We start from the raw sequence: 24,486 nt of genomic DNA on the forward strand, positions 1-24,486 counted from the left end.
CCATCCTAATTTTGACACTGTGTTCAGGTCAATCTGTCATATTTAGACATTAAAACACACATAGGAATACCCAAAATAATGTTAAACACCAAGAAAACCATGAAAAAAAAAAAAATGAAAACCACATAACATCCTAACTACAGTATACACTACTACAAGTACAGTACCCCTCCTAATTTTAGCAGTATTCGGTCATTCTGCCCTACTGAGACATCAAAACAAACATAGGATTATCCATATTAATGCTAAACATCAAGAAAGCAATGCATAAACAACAAAAATCCACAAAAAACCTGAAGACGGTTTGAAAATCAGTTATCTGTAACGAGTGATTACTCCCAAGGCTCAAAAAAAATTCCACGGCTAAACATGCCACTAGAAATTGGTTATATTGGTATAAATGACATACAAGTATACCCCAGTTTAACGATGCAATTGGCTGAGTAAAAACCCATCATTAAGAAGGGGATCATATCTCGCGGTAGATTTAACATGTATAGGGATGCGTTTTTGAGCCTTTGGTTTCTTCCCCAACCAAATTCTAAACCCACTCAAATGAGTCCAAAAACAAGTTTAAAACCAAGCTAAATGGCCTGACAGCTGTAAAAGAAGCTAAACTAAGCCTAACCCCTGTAAATAAGTCACTAAAACCAACAAACAAAATCTGAAAATCAACTAATATAAGTCTGGAAAAATCAAACTTAGTAAACTGTACCCTAAAATGGCAATGTTCACCTCACCTATGACTAAAACACATTAATCCAAGTCTAAAAAATGGTTTATAAATCAACCTAAAGATATAAGTTTAGTCTTAAAAAAAAAAAAAAAAAAAAAACAGGGTTGGGCCATTATCAGGCAGGTTATAGTGGTATATCTACCCCCATTGCTAAGCCAGGATATTACATCTAGGGGTATTGTATATCGAGGTATACTTGTACCATCATCTTCGCTGGTGCTTATAAGATATGCTAATAAAAACACATCAAAATGATAAGTAAAAGTACAGAAATGCTGTGAGAATAAAGTGTTCAGGAGTAAAACTTACCCTCATATAACTTCCCACCATCCTAGTGGAAAATTTTGCAGGCACTTTCCATGAGTTAAGCATAGGTCTAGATGCAGAATTTTAAGAGCTTTCTTGTGGATTTTACGGATTTTTGATAAAACCAATGGTATTCGAATAAATAGCAAAAAAATAAAAATTCACGAGTCAGTGTTATTACCACAGAGAGTAGGGACTTAGTGAGCGAAGGGGGGAGCCAGGAGGGTATGGAGGAGGGATGGGAGGGGGGGAGAAGCGAGGCTGCGGGCAGAATTTTCACCCTTCTATCACGAGGTGGACAGGCGCTTTTCCCATACATTTACTCGTGGCTTGCGGTCTGTTAGACACCCAGTGGCCATGAGGAAAAACAACTCCTGGTGACCAGGTGACTGAACATTCGGTAAAGAGGAGGATGGCCGATGTCACTAAACATGTGCTTGCGGTCTGTGTTTCAATCTCAGTGGCAATTAGGAATGACTTAGCCCGGTGGCCGTGCGACTTTGAACATTTGGTGGGGATGCGTATGGATGTTTTGACACCATTTGTGGGTTACAGTCATATTACTTGGGTGCTGGAGGTTCACTGGGAGTGACTGGATGAGCATACGATTCTGGCCATTCAGTACAGGGGCGGAAGGATATTTTAGCTCTGGTTGTGAGTTACGGCCTACTTCCCGCTCACGGCTTGAGCCCAGTGGCCATGATAGCAAATGTTTGAACATGTCAGCTGGCCAGCCAAAGTTCTCAGGGACTTTTATGTCCGGATAATAGCGAGGAAATTCAGATAATGGTTTAACAGAGTCATGGTCCAGTGTCCAGATAATGAACACATCCTGATACTGCACATTTGGATAAATGAAGGACTACTGTATGCCATAATAACATGTAATTTGAATAATGCAATATTTAATCATGTCAGTGAAGCCAACCGCAAAACTGACTGGCAAGCTAGCCATCTCTACTGTATAAGGCATGACTTTCGGAAATGAAAGATTATTGAAGCCATATGTATCCAAAAATACAAGAGTTTCAACCTTAGTGAAGGCATGTACAAGCTAGATCCTACTATGAGGTCCCTGTTGGAAATGTCCCTTCCCACACTGACACAGGTGAGGTCAGACTGGAACTACACTTGACCTGTCTCGTGGTGTCCCCCCCCTTTCCCCCTTGGGCAATTCCCCACTTACAATCCACTCCACTCGACCTCACCTCTACCCCACCCTCCCACACACACACACACACGCATAAAAGGGAGCCCTTGTATCGTCAACAAGTCATTCCTTCTCTCTATCTTGACCACTGACGATGGTGGCAGTGTCCACTGAAACCGTTTGGTAAATATCCTGTATTCTCCATCTACAAGTGTGGGTTTTATTCACCGACATTAACATCCTAAATCACTACCCCAATTACACAAAGGATGGGGAGATCTATTAAGTTTGGTTCTTTGATCTCTTTCTGGGCACAGATCAGGTAAGGAAGTAAAGCCCAGGTATGTATATGGCTTTGTGATCTCCTCCTGGAGATGAATTAGGGGAGAAAGTAAGTTCTATGTATATAAACAGTTTTCTACTCTTTCAGGGTTTGAATTAAAAAAGAAATGAGGTTCCAAGTGTGTTCACATTTCTCTACTTTCCTTCAGGACACAAATCAGATGAGAAAGTAGGTCCCAAGCATGTTCACAGCTCCTGGTTCTCTTTCAGGACAAGAATCTGGGGGAAACGGAAGTCCCAGGCATGTTCACAGCCCCGCTCTCTATCAGCATACAACCTAGGTGAAACAGGAAGTCCCAAGTGACTTTAACCCTCATTGCTCTTTTTCAGAACATGAATCAGTAAGGTTTCATTGAACAACAAACGACACAGAGCAACTAACTCACTCCTGATTGCTAAATGCCACCACGCCTAGTTCATGGAGGACGAAGGGGTCTGAGGGGGCGATCTCTAGAGCTTCCTTGAAGAACTTTTCTGCAAACTTTGGATTATTGGTGAGGCCATACTCCATCCCAATATAGAGAAGTGGCAAGTGACAGCCTTTCATTAGCTGGGCAGCCTTGAAATATGCAGCCATGGCTTGATCATGCTCATTTTCAGCTGCAAAGGAGTGACCATATGCTACCCAGGCTGGACCAAACACCTTATCAAGGGTGGTGGCTTTGCTCAGGTAGCGGCGTGCCTGTTCATTCTTCCCTGCAGAAAGAAAGACAAGGAGAGGTGAGATTAATGACTGTTTTGAATATGCCACATTTATCAAATGAGTGCCAACAATAACTTTGTTTTAGTTGTGTGTCACAGTCAAACCAACTGACACCAGTTTCCAGTACAGTATAGGTATCACTTCCACATTAGGTATGATGAAAATGACTCTATCCCATAGTTATATTATTCACAATTTGCTTCATATTTGTGATGAGAATATATGCAACACTGCATAGTAATTTGCAACACTACAGGTCTACATAAACTGACACTTCTATCCTGTGTCTACCAACATGCTGCAATAAACTGGAAACATTTGTAGTAAACAGCAGGTTAGGGTTCTGTGAAATGAGCTGGTGAGTTAAGTTTGCTTGGCAAACTACAGAGGTAAAATAGGTTACACTATGGCAGGTTAAAAGTTGCATGTCATACTGTAGTTGGAGACACACATTGGGTCTAGCCACCTTCCCCCTCCCATGGGTGTAGCAAAATGACACGAGAATAATGAAGAAATTACCAGCATATATACTGTCTTTAAAAAGTCATCATCATCATCAACATCTGGACCTCCTTTCCAACCCTAGGGAAGGGTGAGGAGTACCAATGTTCAGGCGGCCCAGGTCTGCCCAATCCAATAGGCCATGCTTCCATTCACTCATCATTCAAGCCCCTGGAATCCTGGCTCTATCTGATATGCCAAAAACTTTCACCACATTCTGTAGCTTCACATAAATGTATCCGATAGATGTAAATAAATTATACCATCATAATGAAAAAAAGGAAAGTTAACTCTTTCACTACCACAGTTTTCCCATATATTCTCAATAAAATTATATGGCAGTAACAAAATTTTCAAAAAAAGATACCATACTCAAGGAGCTAGTGGAGATACAGTTATTCTCAACCCCTTGACTAAAGAAGACCTCCATAAGCTAAGTGAAATTGTTCAGGTGGTAGGAAGAGAAAAATAAAAGACAACATACTAAAGGGGTTAAATATATTTCACTGAATTTGATTTAGAATAGTGCTGGTTAAGTAAACAAAGTAGTCAAAATGGCTAACTCCATCAGTCTGATGATGTATCTATCATTATATTCTAGTTATTTCCTAGCAATTTTATTCACCTTTAAAATAACTTTCTGTAATGCAACGTTTAAATGTAGCCTAATTATTTCGCTGTTTCTTTCCTAGAGATTCCTCTTAACTTCAATAAAAATGCCTGGAGACGGCAAGAATGAAATTTAAAAGTACATCAGTGGACTGAAGAGTATCAGTATGGGTTCCGTCAGGAACACTCCACTGGCAATCTTCTCACCTTCCTTTCAGACTCCTGGTCATCCTCCTTTCAGGACTTTGGTGAAAGCTTTGCCACTGCACTTGACATCTCAAAGGCTTTCGATTGAGTCTGGCATAAATCTTTAATTTCCAAACTGCCCTCTTATGGTTTCTATCATTCTATCTGTGCCTTCATTTACAGCTTCCTTTCTGGTCGTTCTATAGCCGCTGTTGTAGACGGCCATCGTTCTTCTCCTAGATCTATCAACAGTGGTGTTCCTCAGGGATCTGTCCTGTCACCAACTCTCTTCCTTTTATTCATCATTGATCTAAGCTGTACATCTAACCCTATCCACTCGTACGCTGATGATTCAACCCTTCACTTTTCCATTTGGTTTCTGCAACATCCATCTCAGCAGTTACTTCAACAAACACGGGATGAGGCTATGGCACACCTAATGTCTGACTTGGCTCGTCTCTATGACTGGGATAAAAATAATCTTGTTGTTTTTAATGCATCAAAGACTCAGTTCTTACACCTATCAACCCATCAAAATCTTCCACAGGAGTACCAACTATTGTTTAATGATATCCAAATCAATCCTGCGTCATCCTTGAACATGCTTGGGGTTTCATTCACTCGGGACTTATCTTGGAAAGATAATATTGCATCTCTTGTAAAATCTGCTTCCAAGAGATTAGGTGTCCTAAGCCGACTCCATGCCTTCTTTACCCCTGCACAGTTGTTGACTTTATACACGGGTTTTATTTGCCCTGTTTAGAGTACAACTCTCATGTGTGAGGAGGCTTCCCACATACAACTTTTCTCAAAAGAGTACAACTCTCATGTGTGGGGAAGCTCCCTACATACAACTCTCCTCAATAGGGTGAAGTCAAAGGCTTTTCATCTCATCAACTCTCCTCCTCTTACTGGCCCCCTTCAACCTCTGTCTCTTCGCCACACTGTTGCCTCTTTATCTCTTTTCTGTCGCTACTTCAATGGTCACTGCTCCTCTGAACTGTCTGCTAGCATCCCTCCACCTCTACGATGAGTGCATAGCACCTGTCTAGCAACAAACTCTCATCCCTTTTCTGTCCAACTCTCTAATCCAAGAGTTAACCGTTACTCCCAGTCCTTCATTTATGCAACAGATCAACTAAGGAATTGTCTCCATGTCTGTATTTCCTACTTCCTTTGATCTCCAATCTTTCAAATGCAGTGTCCAGGCATCTCGAAATGAACGGATCTTGAATTTGGCTCTCTCTTGTATTGTTTTTGTTTTTTTTCTTGGAAGGAACTGTTTTGCAGGCTCAGGCTTTGGTTCCTTCTTCCTCGCATTAAAAAAAATAAATAAAAAAATAATCAAAATAAACTACGAGGTCTGTTCAGAAAGTATCTGACCTCATTTTTTCTCAACAACCAGCTGAAGGACAGGGATGAGTTTTTGTGTAGCAAAGTGCGGGACCTTCATGTGCATGCATGATGAATGCCAGCCACCACGAGTGACTCAGTGGCTGTCAGCCAGCCTGCATTCATGGTCCTCCACCTTACGCTCGTTGCGTTCCCACACTCGTCAGGATGACCAAGTAAGTTCAACAACGTTACTGCAAAAAATTTTGCCAAAAACTAGGTGATACCCATGTTGAAACTATCAGGAAGATCCAGCAAGTTTTTAGGAATGAAGCCATGGGGATAATGCCAATAAAGGAGTGATACATTCACTTAAAAAATGGCTGAATGTCAGTCGAAAGTGATCCACATCCTACAAGGCCATAAGCAAGCAGGAGTGCTCAAAGTGTGAAGAAAGTCTACGATTTGGTCAAGGGAAATCATCAGTTACCTGTCAGAGAAATTGCTAATGAAATTGGAATCAGCAATGGATAGGCACACAAAACTTTAATGGATGATTTGGGCTTGCGACGAGTTGCTGCAAAGTTTCTTCCAAAGCTCCTTTCACGTGAACAACAACCTCTGCAGATGAATGTTGCTCAAGACATGTTGGAGTGTGCAAACTGCGATCCACACTTTCTGAAGACTGTTATCATTGGAGATGAAATTTAAGCGTACAGGTATGACCCAGAAACCAAAGCACAGTAGTCCCAGTGGAAGCATGCAGGGTTGCCTTGGCCATAAAAAGCACGTCGGGTCCGCAGCAAGGTAAAATGCACATTGACAGTTTTTTTGACTACCGTGGTTTTTTGCATCATGAATACCCACCAGAAGCTCAGACTGTTAACAAACATTACTATCTCAACGTTATCCGTCGTCTTCATGATGCAGTTCGGCAAAAGAGACCAGACCCTCTGGAAAGTGGCAAGTTGGAAGCTGCACCATGACAATGCCCCAGCCCATTCTTCTCAACTGATTCAGAGATTTTTGGCCAGGCACAACATCCCGTAGGTCCAGCAGGCTCCCTATTCACCAGACAAGTCTTCGTGAGACTTTTAGTTATTGCCCAAGCTCTAAACTCCGCTGAAAGGTTCCTGATTTGAGACGAGAAAATAGATCATGACGGATGTAACAAAGCACCAGCAGAAGATATAGAAAACCGACTCTGAAAATGTTTCAGGCAGTGGAAAGAACGCTGGGCTACGTGTGTCAAGTCAGATGGGGCATGCTTTGAGGGGGATCAGTGTCCTAGCTCAACAGGTTAGCTGTTCATTTTGTTAGAGCCTAGGGTTGGATACTTTCTGAACAGACCTCGTACAGCAGTGAATACTGACCATTTACAGTACAATCCCAGCTATCCGGTATCCAGACAAATGGAATACAGTACACCCTCATTATCGACGTTTTTTTTATTGACAGATTTGATTATCGACGGTTTTTTCTTCTCCTGGGAGTTAAATTATTATTATTAAAAAAATAAAAAATAAAGAATTGTATTGGCACCTCCTAGCAAGTTTGCGCGCCATCCCGCCAGGTGTCTCTGGCTGCTCGCGGCATGTTCCCGCCGACCCAACAAACAACAGCATCAGTACACGTTTGTCTGTTGTTCTCATATCGTGTTCGGCCACATCTATCGTGCTTTCGCGATCATCATGGCTCCGAAGCGCCCTTGTAACACTCCAAATGGAAATAAGACAGCTAAGAGAGCAAGGAAAGTACTTACCTTGGAAGTAAAGAACGAAATATTACAAAAACTTAGAAGTGGAATGAGCTATGCAGCGGTTGGTCGCGAGTATGGCATGAATGAGTCCAGTGTTCGTGGCATAAAACGGAGAGAAAAAGACATTAAAGATGCTCTGGCTTCGTGCACACCAGGATCGGCTAAAGTAACAATGCATGTGAGACATGATGCCTTGGTGAAAGTGGAAAAGGCACTGAATATTTGGATTGAGGACTTAAACCGTCGACACGTGCCGCTAGACTCCCAGTTCATCAGAAACAAAGCAAAACAACTCTATGCTCAGTTTGCTGGTGAAAGCAGTGGTGTTGGTGAAGATAATGGTGATGAAAGTGAGGCAGGTGAAAATAGTGATGATGGTGATGAGAGTAATGACGATGGTGATAGGCCTAGTAATGTTGGTGCTTCTAGGCAAAAGAAATTTGCAGCCAGCAAGGGCTGGTTCGAGAATTTTAAGAAAAGGTATGGCCTACATAACATTAGGATGACTGGTGAAGCAGCTTCAGCAGATCAGATAGCAGGAGAATCGTACCCACGTGAATTTGCTGAACTTATAAGGGAGAAAGGGTACAGGCCTGAATAAGTGTTTAATGCGGACGAAACAGGCCTGTGGTGGAAGAAAATACCTAAAAGAACGTACATTTCAAAGGAGGAGAAAAGTGCGCCAGGCTTTAAAGCAGCAAAAGATCGTGTGTCTGTGCTGTTGTGTGGTAATGCAGAAGGACATATGATAAAACCCATGCTCCTGTATCATTTGTTATAATGTTAAAGACGAGTTGGATTTTTTGTCAATAAAGGATATTTCTTGCAAAAGTTAAGCAGAGATTAAATATGAAATATACGAGCATAAGAAGAGTTGAATTTTCCTAAAAGAAGATCCTAGCGAAAGCTAGGCTAAGATTCATCTTTGATAGCATAAACTGCCATACAGTCGTGAAAATTTAGGTCTGGGAGAAATGGAATATCAAGAATGAAAGGAAGCTCTTGAGAATGAAAGTAAATAGGAGAGCGTGGTCTCTCTGGTATGAGCTAGCAGCACCGGCGTGTGTTGTGAAGATCGGTGCGAACAGCTGATCTAACGTAACACTTGCCTCACACTCTCAGTTATTAGAACGTATGAATGGCCACCACTGCTGCTTTCGTTTTTTTTTTTTTTTTTTTTTTTACACTCGGTTATGTAAACGTATGGATGGCTACAACTGCTGGTTTCGCCTTTTATTTTTAGATGGAGTGAGGTGTAAGTGGAGAGAGAAGTGATGATACAGCAGCCATTACAAGTTGGGGTCCAGTGTACGACCACTATGCATCAACATCAGAGATTATGCTATTTTTTCCATAATTCTTTACTTAATATAAGTAGTTTTATTATGATATTCAGTTTTTCAGTTGCCTAACTAATTTATTTCTAAGAAACACTAAAACTAAACTGCATATTACATACGAGTGATTGAAGGGATACTAAAATATATAAACAAGAGGGTACCTGACCAGATGAAAATCGGTATCGACGGTTTTAGGCATCGACGGGTATCTTAGGTACCTAACCCCCCCCCGATAATGAGGGTGTACTGTACTCAGAAAAACGGGAAAATTCAAGGGCTGGTAAAAATGTCAGTAAGTTATAACTGTGCGACAATTTGAATGGAACGCCAAACCGCCGTTTGATCGTGTCACGCGAGGCTGGGTGAAGTCAGACAAAGCGAAGTGAAGGCATTTCCGGCTAATGTAAATCCCTAGCAAATCCTCTTAACCACCCCTCCTCTCCCCCTCTTTCCCCTACTTGAATTCAGTCATCCTCCACACCCTCCAAAAATCACCAGTCTGCTTTTTGCCACCAGACAGTAAACAAGCTCTCTTGCTATTGTGTTCCTCTGATAGACGGTAATGTGTACACTCCAAAATGCCTAAAGTGCAAACTAAACGTAAGCGTATCATGCTTACCTTGAAACAGAAGCTGGACATATGCAACAGACTTGAAAAAGGCGAACATTATAAAACACTAATGGCTGAATATAAATGTTAATAGGAATGAAAGTTTACTTTGTTGGAGGAAAAATAAATAAATAATATGCCTGCATTTCATACGTACATCATTTATTTTATTTTCTGCAAAACAGCTGAGTGGCGGGTGAGGGGTGGAGTGATGGAGGTCAGGTGAGGAAGAAGAAGAACAGTCGGGGTCAGAAACGTAAACGAAACTCACGTGGGGGCACAGGTGTCGTGATAATTCTACAGTGCAGTCTTAACACATCATCAGTTCACTCATAAATGTTCAAGCTTTTATTTCTTTATTTTATTTTTCAATTTTTATGAGTACAGTACATATAATGAATACTGTACAGTAATTCGGTACACAATGGACTGGTGCAATTTGCAGTACTGCAAATTGCTAGACATTGCAAGCACGTGCGTTATGACCGTGGTGAGTGTTTACAAGGCAGTTTTTCAGGCGGAATCTCATAGTGTAACCCCTAATGTGAATGGTGAGTACCTGAACTGTATTTACTGCTGTGACAGCCTTGTATAGATTTGACTTGAAAATCAGAAATACGGGAAAAATCTGTAACCGGGAAGGTAAATTCCCCAAGCCACCCGGTTAACTGGGATTGTACTGTACATGCAACCCAACCTAACCACTATCACCTCATTCCTGCCACTTACCTATTAAATAGTAGTAGCAGCCGACAGCATACCAGGCCAATGCACTCTCAGGATACAAGTCAACCATTTTGTGGGCTAGAAGAAATAATGCTGAAATGAAAGAGAAAAAATGCAGCTTAGTATTGTCGGTCTTTATCTGTAGTTGATCCTACCATTTCACTCTCTCTCAGACCCATCTAACCGAGTCAACCATTTTGGATCTATCTATTTATCTATAGCCCGACGCCCTAATCTCGCAAAGGGTGGCCGCAGACAAAACGCCTCCAAGTCACTCTGTCACCCACCATTTGACTACCCTCCCCTCAACTCACCCCCCCCTTCCTCATATACCTCTCAACTCCATCCCTCCACCTCATCCTCGGTCTACCCCTCCCTCTCCCTCCCTCCACCTCATCTACATACATCCTCTTAGTCAGTCTTTCATTCTCCATTCTCTCCACATGTCCAAACCACCTCAGTATATTTCTCCTAATCTTCTCAACCACATCCACATCCACCCCACAACGTTCTTTCAACCTGTCCCTCCATGTCACTCCACATGCTCCTCTCAAGTAACTCATTTCCACTGCTCTCACTCTTGACTTGTTCCCCTCTTGCAAGGTCCACGCCTCGCTTCCATACGTCAGGGTAGGGATCACAATACTACCATGAAGTGACTTCTTAACTTCCATACTCACCTCCCTATTTCTCATCACTGCTTTTAGTGAACCAACAACCTTCCTCTCCTGCTGTGCCCTTTCATGCACTTCATTCTCCAAAGTTCCATCCTTACTCATCACACTACCCAAGTACTTGAATGCACTCACATTCTCCATATCCTCACCATCCAACCTCAATGTACATTCTGTGACTTCATTCCTCTCAAACACCATAACTTTACTTTTGTTTACATTAACTTTCAGCTTCCTCCTCCTACACACTGGCCCAAACTCAGTCACCAAACCTTGCAACTCCCATTCATCTTCACTCAACAATACTGTATTATCAGCAAACAGCAACACCGGCATCTTCCAAATCTCACCCTCATTCATTAGAGCCACCCCCACATCCACTGCCCTACCCTGCACCTCCTTTACAACCCCATCCATGTATATATTAAACAGCCATGGAGATATCACACAATCCTGTTTGAGTCCCACATTGAGATCAAAGAATTCACTCAGCTCACCATCCACTCGCACCATAGCCCTAGCTCCTTTGTACATACTCTTCATAGCACTCAACAATTTCCCCTCCACTCCATATATTCTTAATACCTTCCACATACCTTGCCTATCTATTCTGTCATAAGCTTTCTCCAAGTCCATGAAGGCAGCATACACTTTCTTTCCCTTCTCTAGATACTTCTCCACTAAACATCTCACAACAAATATCTGATCTACACACCCTTTTCCCTTCCTAAATCCCCCTTGTTCGTCTCCAACTAGCTCCTCTGTCTTATGCCTAACCCTATCAATGAGTATTCTACCATTTATTTTACCAGTCACACTAAGAAGGCAAATACTCCTATGGTTACCACATACTTCCCTCTCTCCTTTTCCTTTGTATACAGGAACAATTATACCTGATTTCCAGTCCTCTGGAACCCTTCCCTCTTCCCAAGCCAATCCACACAACTTCCATATCCACTCCACAATAATCTCACCCCCATACCTCAGCATTTCACCACACACTCCATCAATTCCTGGGGCCTTTCCCAACTTGATCTTCTTCATTGCTTCAACTACTTCCACCCATCTGATCTCTTCCTCCCTCCTCTCATCTCTTCTTCTCCCAGCCATTCCCCAACCACTTATACTCGCACTGCTCTCACTCTCTACATTCAACAAATCCTCAAAGTGCTCCTTCCATCTCCTCAATTTCTCTCTCCTCTCCGCCAACAATCTATTATTCCTATCTTTCACTCCCCTACTATTTCCCCTTTCATACTGCCTTACTTTCTTTACCTTCTTCCAAAACAATTTCTTACTCTCCCTCCATTTCACACTCAGACTCCTCCCAAACTCTTCATCCATTTTCTTCTTACTCTCCTTCACCAGTCTCTTCACCTCCCTTCTCCTGCTCACATATACCTCTCTCTTATCTCTCTCATCTTCTCCCTACCTCTACTCGCTAACCATTCACTATATGCCTTCTTCTTTTGTTCCATAGCTCGTTTCACCTCATCATTCCACCATGCTGTCCCTTGCACACCCCTGCATCTCCTCCTCACTCCATAAACCACTCACATGCTGTGCCTATCTCTTCCGTGAATATCTCACATATGTCTTCCACCCCTTCCATCTGCTCTAGCTCATACCTTCCCAATCTTTCTTCCACTATGCTCTTATACTCTGCCATTTTCTCACTATCTTGCAAATTCTCCACTCTTCTCACAGGAGCTGTTTCCTCCTGTCTTCCCCTTCTTCTCTTCAACCATTTTCTTTGCAGCTTTACCTTGGCCATCACTAAGTGATGGTCCGAGACTCCATTCCCCCACCCTCTCCACACTCTTGCATCCAACACTTGTCTTCTCATTCGCTCATCCACATACACACAGTCTATCATTGCCTTTCGTTCAACAAGTTCACCATCCATCCTCCTCATTACTCTCCATGTATACCGGTGGATCATCTTATGCCGAAAGTAGGTGTTGGCTATTGCCAACCCCTTACCAGCACAGATGTCCACCATTTTGGATGCTAGTAGAAATAATGCTGAAATAAGAACAAAGCCAACTTAGTTATGTTGTTTTATCAGTAGTTTATCCTTCATTTCACTATCTTTTCATGCATCTAACTTTTTTGTTCTTTTACACTTGCTTTTTCTGTTCCTTTTCCCTACTTTATTTCTCTACTCCCTCTTCATTTTCTATTTCCTCAGCTTCTTCATCTCTCACTTTTCATAAGTGTCTCACCTAATTCTTCCATTCCTCTTCATCATCATCCTCTTTGGTTACCTTCCCACCCAGTTTCTTTGCCCATTTCTCTTCTCACACCTCCCTCTTTCTCCTTGTATCTTTTTTTAACTCTTCTACATTGCTACTTCCTTCTTTAGTCTACCTCCTCCTCCTCCTTTGTCATTCTTTCTGCTTGTCCAATCTTCACTTCTTTCCCTTCACTATCTCTCCTGATCTTCCTCATCTACTACCCTTTTTCTACTTAGTACCTTATCTTATTTACTTTCTCGCTGGTCTCAATACATTCTGCACTCACTGTTTGCCTGCTTGAGTTCCACGAGGCAAGACACATGTATAGGCAGGCAGTCAGTATGGTATGGATCCTTCTTTAAGACCCTGAAAGGAAAAAGAAAGTGAAAATGAATTTTTCTTGTCCCTTAGGTGAGTACTGTAAAGCTGGATTCTCTTCATCTGATAAATGAATAAATGTACAGACTTTGCAAACAATAGTCACAAGTCGAGATGAAGTTTGGGTTTATTCCAGGAAAAGGGACCACTGATGCTACATTCACTGTCCAACAGCTTCAGGAATAATATGCAAAAAAGAAAAGGGAGCTGTATGTCATTATTTTTTATTTGGAGGTCTTTGACAGAGTCCCTAGGGAAGTGGAGAAGCAGACGATGAGAAATCTTGGGATCGAGAAGTGGCTGGTCAGAGTGGTTATGGCTATAAGTATGTGGGTGCTTGCATCCAGGTGAGAGTGAATGGAGCTTTGTGTGACGAGTTTTTCTGTGAATGTTGCGTTGCATCAGAGGTCAATCTTGGGCCCCTTATTATTTGTAATGGTGCATGAAGCTCTCTCATGAGACTTCAAAAATGGGCTCCCATGGGAGATGTAGTATGCTGATGACTTGGTGTTGACTGCAGAGCATGAAAGAGAAGCGGAGGAAAGATTTAGGAAATGGAGAGAGGGAACAGGGCACAAGGGTTTGCGAGTAAATGCAGATAAAACAAAAGTAATGATATCTCAGGCTGGTGGCTGTACAGTACTGTCAACCCAGAGAGAGTGTGGCCATGTGCAGTTTACCATAAGGGTGTGGAAAGTTGCTTGTCCAATGTTTGTGATAAGTGGGTGGATAAAAGATGTAGTGATATTAGAGGTAGGCTGTGAAATAATGCTGATTTTGTGTAAGCAGAGTGTCCAGGAGAGCATGTAGAGATAACAAGCTTGAAAGCAGTGATCTTGTTGGAGTCTCGTGAGTGTGTGAAGGAGTTCTGTTATTTAGGGGACATGTAATGAGCTGGAGGTGGGGCTGAGCTAGCTCTGTAGCTAAGGCGACCAAGGCTGACACATGCATACATGTTGGAACCTTCACAAATGATATGAAATAGTAAATACAGCAAGAAGTCATCATCATCACCATCCTCATGAACAATATCTTCAATGGATCTCTCACACTCATTCAAACACTCCTCTTCTGCCTTTTCTCTCGGCAACATGCTGCTCCAGTGCTATAGGAGGTCAGCATCTTCCAGCATGACATTTAGCATCACTTTTGGACTTTCTTTAGCAACCAATCTATGTGCATTCTTTGAACATGTCCAAACCAGCTAAATGTATTGCTTTTATCCATTCAGTCTGTCCCTATCTCACTCATTTAGGATATATACAGTATATATAAAAGGATGAAATATGTAAATGGAAAAAAAATAAAAAAACAGAAGGTGTACATCTGTGACACTGACGGGATTTTGAAGAAAGGACAATTATCTAATTAGAAAGTACACAAAAGTGAGGAATAAATAAGAGAGGGTGCCCTGATGTGATGGAATTTCTATGAGAAACCCATAAACGAGAAAATGAAAACAACTTAGTTACAGGAACTCAATAAATGGTTACCGAGTTATTGGTCTTCAGAAATATAACCTGTAAACACTCACTCCTGTGTCAGTCGGTAACACTGGGTGTAGTTGCAGTTATAGTAGAGCTTTTCTGCCTGTGCCGTGAGAAAGTCTGCATTACAGGCTAGGGAAGTTGGCAGGGATGGCAGTGGTTGAGTTGGGGAACTGTATTTGTTGACCTGTGTCTCATAAACTGAGGTGACAATGAAACTCTCAGCTTCAGAGCAGACAGGTGACAGAGGAAGTGATGAGAGTAACTCCTTCTCTGCAAATTTTAAGGGGAATTTATATATACAGTAATATCTCGATATATGATACCCCTAGATGCGATACCCTAGCTTAATGACAGGGGTACAAAATACCACCATACCCCACCTAACAATGGTCAAACCTCAGTTTAACGATGGGTTTTGATTTATTTTTTTACCAATTTTGATTATACTTTAGTCAAAAATTGTGTGTTTAGGTTGGTTTATAAATGTTTTTAGACTTAGATTAATGTGTTTTAGCCACGAGTGGGGTGAACATTGTCATTTTGGGGTACAGATTACAAAGCTTCATTTTTTCCAGATTTATATTTGACAATTTTCAGATTTTATTTGTTGGTTTTAGTGAGTTATTTACAGGTGTTAGGCTTAGGTTAGCTTCCCTGACAGCTGTCAGGCCATTTAGATTGGCTTTAAACTTGTTTTTGGGCTCATTTGGGTGGGTTTTGGGCTTGGTTTGGGGGGAAACCCGAGGCTGGTAAACACTCCATATTGCTTTACATGCTAAAAGTACCCCGATATAAGATACCCCGCCTAACGATGGGGTTTTACCTGACCAATTACATCGTCAAACCGGGGTATGCCTGTACCCAACTACAGCTTCCACAAAACTACTTTGCAAATCATTACAATAAAATCTCTTTATATCCTGCTACCCAATACTCTATTGTTCCCTTTTCTCAGTTTTGGTTTCTCTAAAACCACATCTGATAACCTTAACGCTAAGTACTATATGTAAGGTAACAATATTTACATACAGTAAAAACTCGATATAACGGACATCAATAGACTGGAATTCACTTTCATCGAAAAGGAGGAGCTACCAGACTAAATTTGTATACTGTACTGTATATTGAAATAAGTCCAATACAGCCAGAAGTGGTCCAAACTACCTGACCACTTCACCTGTGTTCACCACCATAAAGTAAATAGAAGACATGTGTGTCAGTGTACAGTACAATATTATTATATATATTATACCATTTGTGTATTGTAGTGAATGCAAAATACAGTACATTAGGGCAGTGGTAATGAAAACAGTTAAAAAACTGTTGGTGCAATCCGGACTAATGACCGATATATCGCAAAATGTCCGGGTTAGCAGGGGGAAGCCCGGATGTCACTTTTATCGGAATTTCGATTTTCGGAATGGCTTGGGCCCCAGTTAGTCCGTTATAGTGAAGTTTTACTGTACTTTAAAAAATTAAATATAATAAATGGGGCTGCTTTGAAACTAAACCTACTACTGTTAAGTAAAAAAAAAGGTCTCAGTACATTTAATCAGTAAGTTACTGCATGTACATGCAAGAAGCTGCACACACCAACCTTCCTTGGCAGTGAGCATGTGGTGCTGTGTGAGGGCATGAATGGCTTCATAACACAAAGGGTCGGCCTGTGCTGCCATGCGGAAGCTCTCAGCAGCCAGAGCACGATTGTCACTAGCCTCATAAATGTAGCCTTTTAAAAGGTGGATGGAGCATTCTATCTGTGGAGCAAGGAGAGGGACCTCACTATATAAGAAACTTTAATAAGGTAACATGAAGGGGACAAGAATCTTGAGTGAGAGTAGTGGAACTGAGGTATATGAGGAGTGCAAATGCCTGGAAAGTCATACAACAAAATATATATCTGAATTTGTGTATGCAAATAAGGCTTAGTGCAGGTGAATATTATACTTAGCCCATGGATGCCATCCTAAAATCTGCTCGCACCTCACCTCAGTGTGTGTGTGTGGGGGAGCTTTATTTCTACCTTAACATCTCACAAATTATAGAAGTTAGGGAAATGAATTAAAGACCATACTACTCAACAACTCTTCTTCTTGCAAATGAAAGTATCCCCAGGTCTCTAGGACACTGCGTCAATGAGTAATGACGAGAAGAAGAGTACTATTTTTCACCGCAAAAATGTGTACACTCGTCTGCCCACTGCCCCAACTACGGCTTTGCTGTCAACGTGATAACTTCTCCATTGGTAGATAAACTAGACACAGTGGTGTCCAAGGCACGTCCTGTGGCACTATCACTGGGTCTTTTCCTAGTATCCTTGGAAAGACGTGAGGTGGGAATGAAATTGGACGAGAAAGGTTAAGAAAGGATCATCCTACACCTGGCAGAGTCACAGCGACAACTGCCGTATGGTTGGGCAGGCTGGTGGGAGTCTCGAGCTTTTGGTGATGAGATAAAGCGGCAGCCACTTCAAACTGTGCTGGAAAAACAAGTGAGGCTCCTACCGACACCCATCACCGCAGTGACACCAATTTTTCGACAGTTCTGACCAACACCCAGCGGTTAGGGGTTAAGTGTGATCAAGGACAAATGACTGCATGTGTTAACACGTCAAGTACAGTGGGCTCGCTGTTGACGTATTCATCATTTGCACTATTCACCTTAAATGTGGTAACCCCAAGCACTATACATTCAGCACAGACTAGGTAAATTTTTATGGTTTACATGACTATACAGGCCACAATTAACACTCAAAACACCTGCACAGTGACAAAGTGGTCATGGGACATTGATGTTATGACTTGGGCACATGCACACACAACTCTTGGTTTCCTCCATTCCTCAATCCCTCCCTTCCAAATGAATAATTACGGACCACTGGATTGATAATACAGTAACAACATATGTTGTGGCAATGTTAATAAATAAACGAATATACAGTATACTAAAGCTGGAATGAGTTGATGCTGGAGTACCAGTTGGCACTTTTGTCAATGTTCAATCACTGATGCATGTGATCGTACATCTGCCTCTCGTACTTTTTAGTTATCATGCATTATCCTCTTTTACTTTCGGTCTTGTAAGCAAGCGTAATTATTTGAAGTGAAAGCAAGGCTATGAAATTCAATTAATTTTTTATTCATACCCTCCTAAGAGCTGTCTTTAATCACTAGATTAGGATCATTTGTCCTGGTTCACATCTGACATCACATGTACAATATAGTTTGTCATAAAAGAACAAACACACAGAATGCACATAGCTGGTATCTGTACAACTGTTTACCGGATGTCTTTATCACACTCATTTTTAATGTTATATTGCCCATAAACAATGTAATGTGTGCTATATGATGATGAAGCTTTTTCATGTATTACGGTATTTTTGGCAGATGCTAGATTGGGTGTGAGTCATAATTTCTGATAGAAGGGATACACTGAATATGCACAGCTGGAACCTGCACAAACATTCACTCAAAGTCTTTATCCACTCATTTTAATGTTATGTCATCCATAAATATGTGATATGTGATGCTGTTCTTCACAAGTTTTAGCGGGGGCTAGATTGGAACTGAGTCATACACAAAAGGATAATAGAATGCACATAGCTAGTATCTGCCTTATTATTCACTCAAGTCTCTTGATGCACCTTTTTGTTCCACTCGTACTTAATGTTACTGCATATAACTTGCAATATGCAACGTTGCTCTTCATATGATACTTTGGCGAGGATAGGTGGGAGTGAATGTCACCGCCTGCATCCCTGACTCAGGTGAGGCCACTTCCTTGATAATGTGAACAGATGACATAATACACACCATTAACAGTGCAACTCGCATTATACTTTTTCCTTTTCTTTACTTCATTAATTTTGAATGGCAAAATTTCGATGCAAATAAGAATACCACGTAAGTGCAATTTTAACCAGTTCCTAACTTTATAATGTCACAAATCCGAACTGTAGCAAAAGAGCAACTGTAACTCAGATTTCCCACCACCACACAACTTAGTTATCCCTGCTACAGTCTCAAGGTGAGTTTAAATTCCACTGCTATTACCATTATTCTTATACAGTCAGTACTTAATATGCGATGATCAGTAAGTGTGTATGAATGTGTTTGGTGCCAGTGGTAAATCTTACAATAGGACCATAATAGGGACTTTGGGGGAAAAAAAAAAAAGGTCAAGACCTCTCACCTGAAATTAACCATATAATAATTGGTCTTGTGGTTTATGTGGTTGACATTCGCACAGCTTGTCTACCCTTCCCCTAAATTAAATGCATAAATGGAGAGCCTACTGTAGTCATATAAGAAAAATGTATTAAGGTGGTCTGGTGGTATAAAATAGACTAAGAATGAAAGTTAATACAGAGACTGTATACAAGGAAACATATGCAAGATGAATAATTAAAATCAACTGTAAAAGATATAACACACAAATGCATGAGGGAGGGTGACTTGGAAATACAGGAAGAGTATTTGTCAACACAAAGAAAGCTTAGGATTGAAGATAAAGAACATTATGTAGCAATAACTTAGGTGACGAAGTTTCATTTGGAATTGTCATATATCATGAATGTTGGTGCTTCAAATAAAAAGACACCTTTATTTATTACTTGAGAAGGGTATGTAAGCTGCGGGGAGGTCAGCAAAACGGTAGGCGACAGGGTGACATGGAGGCGATCTGTTTGTGGCCAACCCTTACTGGATTAAGGCATCTGGTAATAGATACAGTTGATGGACAGATTTATTTATTTCTTGCTACCACCAGATAACTGAACCAGCTTATGTAAATATATGAACATCTCACAGTTTTATGGGAAATTAAATACAAGCCAGGCCTGCACAGTATTTGAGGAAGGGGTAGAAGTGAAGACTGGAAGGATGGAAGGTAAGAAAAGGGAAGAGAAAAGGATGTCCAACAACAGAACAGTCATGAAAGTTATGAAAGAGAATGTTGGAAATACTGGTTAAGGATGGAAAGAAGGAAAACAGACTGTGTAACAGACATGGATGACTAAGAACAATTAAAACACAAAATAAAGGAAGTGAAGTACAGTACTAGTAAATGGTAACAGCCAGATATCAAAACAGCAGCTGTAAGGACAATCTCAGGAATGACTATAGGGTATTTTAAAAAGGGAGGGAATGGGGAAGGAAGAGAAGTACAATGCAGTGTACCAGGGAAAAAATAATAGTCAGATATCAAAGCAGCCACTAACCGAAACTGTATCATCAATCTCAGGGATATCAATGGGGTGAGGGTGGAGGACGGTGGTGGAGATGTTATTGTTGTCGCTGGGCTCGAGTGTGTCCAGTGCTGCCTGGTGCTCTCCAGTCTCATAGTGACAAAGTGCTACCAGGTAAGCACACGTCCGGTTCTGTGGTATCAGGAATAACATTCAAAGAAACACAGATAGTGGTACTGCAAAAGCAAACACAGTAACACTACCTACAGTACATGTCAGTTATGAATTATGTAGCATGGGGCAGTGATGAGATTGTAAGATGAGAAACAGTACCAAATGCTGGTGTAACTAGGCTACTGCCTTGTAAAATCATGTAAACGTGAAATGCAGTACATGCTACTGGAATGCCATAAATTTGCTGTTTCTGGATACTAGAAAGAGCAGACATCACAATTTGATATTTCAAGTTCATAAGCTCTGAAAACAATAATAACTCAGTTACCATATCTTCCAATGGCATAATGACTGATAATTATTTTGTCTCAGTTTTACATTGCAGGAGCTGACCTTGGGCACATCAGAAGGCCATACAGGCTTCATTTTTTCTTCAATGCTACAGCATGATAGGTGAAGTAAGTTTGTTACATAATAACACAGCATAATTAAGTGACCATGAGCTGTGACAGAGAGGCCTGGAGGCTGATCTGATGTGACCATCTTGGATGGACTCATGGGCTGACTGTTCCGCAAAACTAAACTACAGAGAGAGAGAGAGAGACAGAGACAGAGACTCAGTTTTGGCAACAGACAGCTAGAAACTCTCCCCTCCCTTTTCTCCCCACCTAATGTACAAGGCACTGACCGAAGTAAGCTTGTGAGTGTTGAGAAGCAGTATAGCACGGTGGGGCTGGCGGGTGAGGTAGTAACACTGAGCCAACCAGTACACATCACTTGGTCGCCCCTCACTCAGGCTCACCACTTTGTCTGCCCAGAATACTGCTGCTTTGTAGTGGTGCTGCACACAATAGGGAAAATGTCTTGAAGTGAGTTGTTGTTAGTGTTGTTCATGTGCCTTCTGGCTCAACTGGACATGAAATCAGATACCAGGTACCAGTAATATTAGTAATGCTATTAATCTATCTATCTATCTATAGCCCGACGCCCTAATCCCGCAAAGGGTGGCCGCAGACAAAACGCCTCCAAGTCACTCTGTCACCCACCATTTGACTCCCCTCCCCCCAACTCACCCCCCCCTCCCTCATATACCTCTCAACTCCATCCCTCCACCTCATCCTCGGTCTACCCCTCCCTCTCCCTCCCTCCACCTCACCTACATACACCCTCTTAGTCAGTCTTTCATTCTCCATCCTCTCCACATGTCCAAACCACCTCAGTGTATTTCTCCTAATCTTTTCAACCACATCCACATCCACCCCACAACGTTCCTTCACTTCTTCATTCGTCAACCTGTCCCTCCATGTCACTCCACATGCTCCTCTCAAGTAACTCATTTCCACTGCTCTCACTCTTGACTTGTTCCCCTCTTGCAAGGTCCACGCCTCGCTTCCATACGTCAGGGTAGGGATCACAATACTATCATGCAGTGACTTCTTAACTTCCATACTCACCTCCCTATTTCTCATCACTGCTTTCAGTGTGCCAACAACCTTCCTTCCCTGCTGTACCCTTTCACGTACTTCATCCCCCAAAGTTCCATCCTTACTCATCACACTACCCAAGTACTTGAATGCACTCACATTCTCCATATCCTCACCATCCAACCTCACTGCACACTCTGTAACTTCATTCCTCTCAAACACCATAACTTTACTTTTGTTTACATTAACTTTCAGCTTCCTCCTCCTACACACTGTCCCAAATTCATTCACCAAACTATTAATGCAATGCATTATCAACTGTGATAAGAGAATCCAAAAATTCAAAGATCTGAATCATGTGTTCTTAAAATAACTGAATCACCAACCTAATCATATTTCCTACTAATACAGTACCTTATATGAGGGATATATGGATTTTAGAAACTGGAGAAGGAATAATAAAAAAAAAAGTTCTAGTTCAGAAAACTAGTGAATTCATTATTAGTGCCACACCATACAATTACATAAATAAATAATAAATAACAGATAATGTTGTGTATTAAAGATGTTCTGTACAGTACTAGTACGAGATACCTGTGGGATGCAATGAAGAATTCAGAAGGAATGAATAATGAATGAATGGATATGTGGCTCATTTCACTTGACACCGAAATGACAGCATCGTCTTATGAATTTTCATTTTTGTATATCAGAACTACCCCACAAAAGTCATGAGGAACACAGTGAATATGATGATGGGTTATCTTAATCATTATATGCTGTATCTTTTTTTATGCAAGGAAGAAGGAACCAAAGGCTAGAAGCATGCCAGACTGTTCCCTATAAAAAAAAAAAAAAAAAAAAAACTCCATTCATTTCGAGATACCTGGACACGTTGCAGTTAAAAGACTAGAGGTCATAGGCAGAAAGAAATACACACACAGAGGAGGACTGTGAGCACTTGTTAACTTTTGCATTAGAGAACTGGACAGACAAGGGGGCTCAGCACCTGCCGTCATGAAGGGCGGATGCAAGCAGTGTTCAGAAAAGCAATGACCGCTGAAGTAGTGATAGAAAGAGATTAAGATGCAACCCTACAGTGAAGAAACAAAAGTTGAAGAGAGTCAGTAAGAGGCAGAGAGTTAATGAGACAAAAAACCTCTGACTCCACCATGTCGAGAGCCCTCTCCCCCACGTGAAAGTTGTACGTGTACTCTACACAGGGGCAAATAAAACCTTTGTATAAGGTCAACTGCTGTACATTCACTGACTTCACCTCTCTCTTCCCTACATTCACCTTTAGATTCCGTTTCTTACACACTCTCCCAAACTCATCCACCAAGCCTTGCAGCTCCCCTTCGTCTTCACTCAACAACACAGTATCATCTGCAAACAACAGTACAGGGAGTTTCCAAACACTATCCTCTCTCACCACGGCCACTCCAACATCCACTACCCTACCTTGTACCTCTTTCATTACCCCATCCATGTACAGATTGAACAACCATCGTGACATGACACATCCCTGTTTCAACCCAACTTTCAAAGTGAAAAATTTACTTAGTTCACCATCCACACGCACTGCAGCCTTCGCACCATCGTACATACTCTTCACAGCATTCAACAACGTCCCATCTACTCCATATATTCTTAACACTTTCCACAATCCTTGTCAATCCACCCTGTCATATGCTTTCTCCAAATCCATGAAAGCCGCATACAACTTCTTTCCCTTCTCTAGAAACTTTTCCATTAAAGATCTAAGAATGAATATCTGATCTACACAACCTCTTCCCTTCCTAACGCCTCCCTGTTCTTATCCAACTAATTTCTCTGTTCTTTCTCTAACTCTGTCAATAAGTATCCTACCATACACTTTTCCTATTATACTAAGAAGACAAATGCCCCTATGATTACCACACACTTCTTTTTCCCCTTTTCCTTTGTACAAGGGAATAATTATACCTGACTTCCAATCCTCCGGGACTCTACCTTCCTCCCAGGCCAATCTGCACATCTTCCACATCCATTCTACTACTATCTCTCCCCCATGCTTCAGCATTTCACCACACACTCCATCAATTCCTGGGGCTTTCCCCGATTTAACTTTCTTCATTGCTTCCACAACTTCTATCCTACTGATTTCTTCCTGTCTTCTCACCTCCCTCCTTCTCCCAGCCATTCCCCAACCACTTATACTCGCATTACTTCCATCCTCTATGTTCAACAATTCCTTAAAGTGTTCTCTCCATCTGCTCACTTTTTCTCCCTTCTCCACTAGTAATCTACCATTTTTATCTTTCACTCCCCTGCTAACTTCACTTCCACCCTGTCTTACTCTTCTCACCTCTTGACAGAACATTTTCTTACAGTCCCTCCACTTTACACTCAAATTCCTTCCAAATTCCTCATCCACTCTCTTCTTACTCTCTCTTACTAATCTTTTCACCTCTTTCTTTCTACATATAACTCTCTCTTCCGCCTCTGAACTTCTTCCACGCCCCTATTTCTCATCCATTCATTGTATGCTTTCTTCTTTTGTGCCACAGCCTTTCTCACCTCTTCAGTCCACCACGCTGTTCCTTGCACCCCCCTCCATCTTCTCTTCCTTCCACACACCA

General features: G+C 41.5%; 1 protein-coding gene across 1 annotated transcript in view; it reads right to left on the bottom strand.

The window, feature by feature from the left end:
• Cdc16 (cell division cycle protein 16) overlaps nucleotides 1–24,486 on the bottom strand; it is a 44,542-nt gene that overhangs the window by 18,048 nt on the left and 2,008 nt on the right. Inside the window, exons 2-8 of the mRNA XM_080274411.1 lie at nucleotides 21,130–21,282; nucleotides 20,301–20,459; nucleotides 16,677–16,836; nucleotides 15,124–15,349; nucleotides 13,498–13,577; nucleotides 10,304–10,393; nucleotides 2,921–3,230 (exon numbers count right to left, since the gene is read on the bottom strand). Coding sequence (XP_080130537.1) covers nucleotides 2,921–3,230; nucleotides 10,304–10,393; nucleotides 13,498–13,577; nucleotides 15,124–15,349; nucleotides 16,677–16,836; nucleotides 20,301–20,459; nucleotides 21,130–21,282 — 1,178 coding nt within the window. The remainder of the gene's footprint in view (nucleotides 1–2,920; nucleotides 3,231–10,303; nucleotides 10,394–13,497; nucleotides 13,578–15,123; nucleotides 15,350–16,676; nucleotides 16,837–20,300; nucleotides 20,460–21,129; nucleotides 21,283–24,486) is intronic.

Source organism: Coenobita brevimanus, chromosome 57 (assembly GCF_032717465.1).
Source record: "Coenobita brevimanus isolate Jiangsu-jjx chromosome 57, ASM3271746v2, whole genome shotgun sequence".
NCBI classification, from domain to species: domain Eukaryota; kingdom Metazoa; phylum Arthropoda; class Malacostraca; order Decapoda; family Coenobitidae; genus Coenobita; species Coenobita brevimanus.